General features: G+C 38.9%; 1 protein-coding gene across 1 annotated transcript in view; it reads left to right on the top strand.

The window, feature by feature from the left end:
• The window catches only part of LOC103461019 (calpain-5-like), a gene marked incomplete at its 5' end in the record, with an annotated part of 14,265 nt that extends 11,970 nt beyond the window's left edge, over positions 1-2,295 (top strand). Inside the window, 7 exons of the mRNA XM_008403337.1 lie at positions 1-36; positions 124-319; positions 414-536; positions 663-865; positions 1,206-1,327; positions 1,401-1,537; positions 2,042-2,295. Coding sequence (XP_008401559.1) covers positions 1-36; positions 124-319; positions 414-536; positions 663-865; positions 1,206-1,327; positions 1,401-1,537; positions 2,042-2,224 — 1,000 coding nt within the window. The remainder of the gene's footprint in view (positions 37-123; positions 320-413; positions 537-662; positions 866-1,205; positions 1,328-1,400; positions 1,538-2,041) is intronic.
• Positions 2,296-2,507: the final 212 nt, after the last annotated feature.

A 2,507-nucleotide genomic window follows, 5' to 3' on the forward strand; every position in this document is an offset into this window, starting at 1 on the left:
CCTCGGCATCACAGTGGCGGACGATGGAGAGTTTTGGTGGGTCGGGGTCTCTGATTACACTCCAGCTATTTAATTTGATTCCTAACTGTTCATTAATGATGCGCTCTCTGTTTGGATCAACAGGATGTCATTCACAGACTGGTGCAAGAACTTCACTGATGTGGATATTTGCCATCTAGTGAACACCTCACTGATCAGCATTCATAAGAACTGGGATGAGGAAGTGAAGTTTGGGAAATGGACTCGAAACAGCGACCACCTGCTGAACCGCTGCGGTGGCTGTACCAACCACAAGCAGACATTTCTGCAGAACCCACAGGTGCTGAAGGCTCTGGAGAAACTCTGTCCCTCCATCTCTGACAGCTTATACACGATAACAACAAATAACTAACAAATTTTCCCTTCTCTTCCAGTACTTGTTTGATGTCACCAAAGAATCTGACGAGGTCCTGATCTCACTGCAGCAGAAAGACAGAAGGATCTACAGGAAAGAAGGTCAAGGAGACAATCTAATCATCGGCTTCACCGTCTTAAAGGTAACACAAATCATCCATACAACTCTCTGTTGTACAAAAACAAGGACTCTGCTTTTAGTTAAACTACATGCACAGAAATAAACTACATTTGCAGTGACAAATGTACAACCTGGAATTCCTTTGCAGGTGGAGGTGAATCGGAAGTATCGTCTGCACAAACTTGTGACGCAAAAAGAAATGAATGATTTCAACCACACCAACATTCGGACGGTGTTCAACAGAATCGAGCTGCCACAGGGCCGATATGTCATCATCCCTTCCACGTTCGAGCCTTTCATAGAAGGAGAGTTCATGCTCCGACTTTACACGGACGTGGACTCCGGCTGCCGGTAAGAAACTGATGGAACAGAAAATTCAAATTCAAATGATTCAAACTAACCTTTAGGTGAACCTGTGGAAATCTGTCATTTTCTTTCTGGTAAACCATCATGTATTTCAAAGCCTTGAGGGGAAAAAAATTTTTTTTAAAAGCTGATGGGGACCCTGAATGATGGATTATATTTTATAGAAGCAATCAGATTTGTGTTTTGGAGAGTAGAGATATTGTCATAAAATCTTCATTGAGATCTGCCTGGTCTAAAACATGAAATATGTTTTAGTCAGTCTGGCTGCCTTTTGATTGAGGTCAGAATATTAAGAAACATGATTTCTATCCATGTCTTTCCTCAGGGAGCTAGTGCAGGACAAACCACAGACTAAATGTTGGACTCCGCTCTCTGAATATCCTCAAGTTGTTACCCACATATATGTGAAGAAAGCTGAGATCGGTCAGCAAGGAGACCAGGCAGAGGGTAAGACCGTGTTTTTTCAAACTAGTCCTGCTCATTTATAATTCACAGAAATAAAACTAAATCCATCTTTTAGGCATAAACCCATATGTGAAGATTTCCTGCGAGGACCAATCAGTGAAGTCCACCACCAAGAAGAACTCTTTGACGCCGGTTTTTGAATTTAGCGCCATTTTCTACAGGAAGAAGGTCACAGAGCCCCTAATAGTGCAGGTAAGTTGAAAAATCAGTGACAGTGATCAGTCTCAGATAGATCAGTGGGACTGAGGAAAAAAAAGACTTTAAATGAAAACAAATCAGTCAGGATTTCTCTAAACAACATAAATCGTAACTTGTAAGGCTGTCCATATTCTCATTTAAATAAACTAAACGCTAATGGAACTTTTGTAAGGAAAATTAAAACATGTGTACAAAAGTATTGACAAGCCTGGCAAAGATGTGTAAAAACCCCAAAAATAGTTATTCAGTTTATGTAACAGTAATGCTTCCAGCAAAACACTGTGGTAAAATAATATATTTTTATTATATATTCAAAAAAACTGTAGACCAGGGAAGGAAGGGCTAAACATGCAACACCTCTACTACAGCACAGTATGTCACTTTTACACGTAATTAAAAAACACTGTAAATTAAGTCCAGCCTGGGCAAAAGTTTATATTCTAACACAACAAATCACCTCCTGTGTTATTGATGTGGAACCTGTCTGGTCTTTTCCAGTTGTGGAGCGATGACCTTGAATTGGACAAATTTTTGGGAGAAGTCGTGCTGCCAGGGAGGCCTGATGACGTCTCTCACTCTCAGCACCTCCAGCTGGAGAATAAAGGCAGTAAGACGGCGGACAACATGCCCGGCAAAATCATCCTAATGATTGAGACTTCAAACGAGCTGACGGCCTTATAATGAAACGGTGCCTTCTTCAATATTTAACCCTTTCATGCATGAATGATGATCCCTTGCGTCAGAATTTTTCTCTTTTTTTTTTATTTCTTAAGGCATAAAAGAAATAAGGGAAGGGAAAAATTTTTTGTAAAAAAAAAAAAATATATATATATTTTTTTTTATTTTATAATTTTTTTTTTAGGTGATCAATTATAATTTTCTCCAAATACAAAGTTGTTATTTGTATTAAAAATACAACAGTAGTATTATTCTTACAGGGTTATCTTATGTCACAATAATTTTT

The sequence above is a fragment of the Poecilia reticulata genome, unplaced genomic scaffold (assembly GCF_000633615.1).
Source record: "Poecilia reticulata strain Guanapo unplaced genomic scaffold, Guppy_female_1.0+MT scaffold_466, whole genome shotgun sequence".
Taxonomy (NCBI): Eukaryota; Metazoa; Chordata; class Actinopteri; order Cyprinodontiformes; family Poeciliidae; genus Poecilia; species Poecilia reticulata.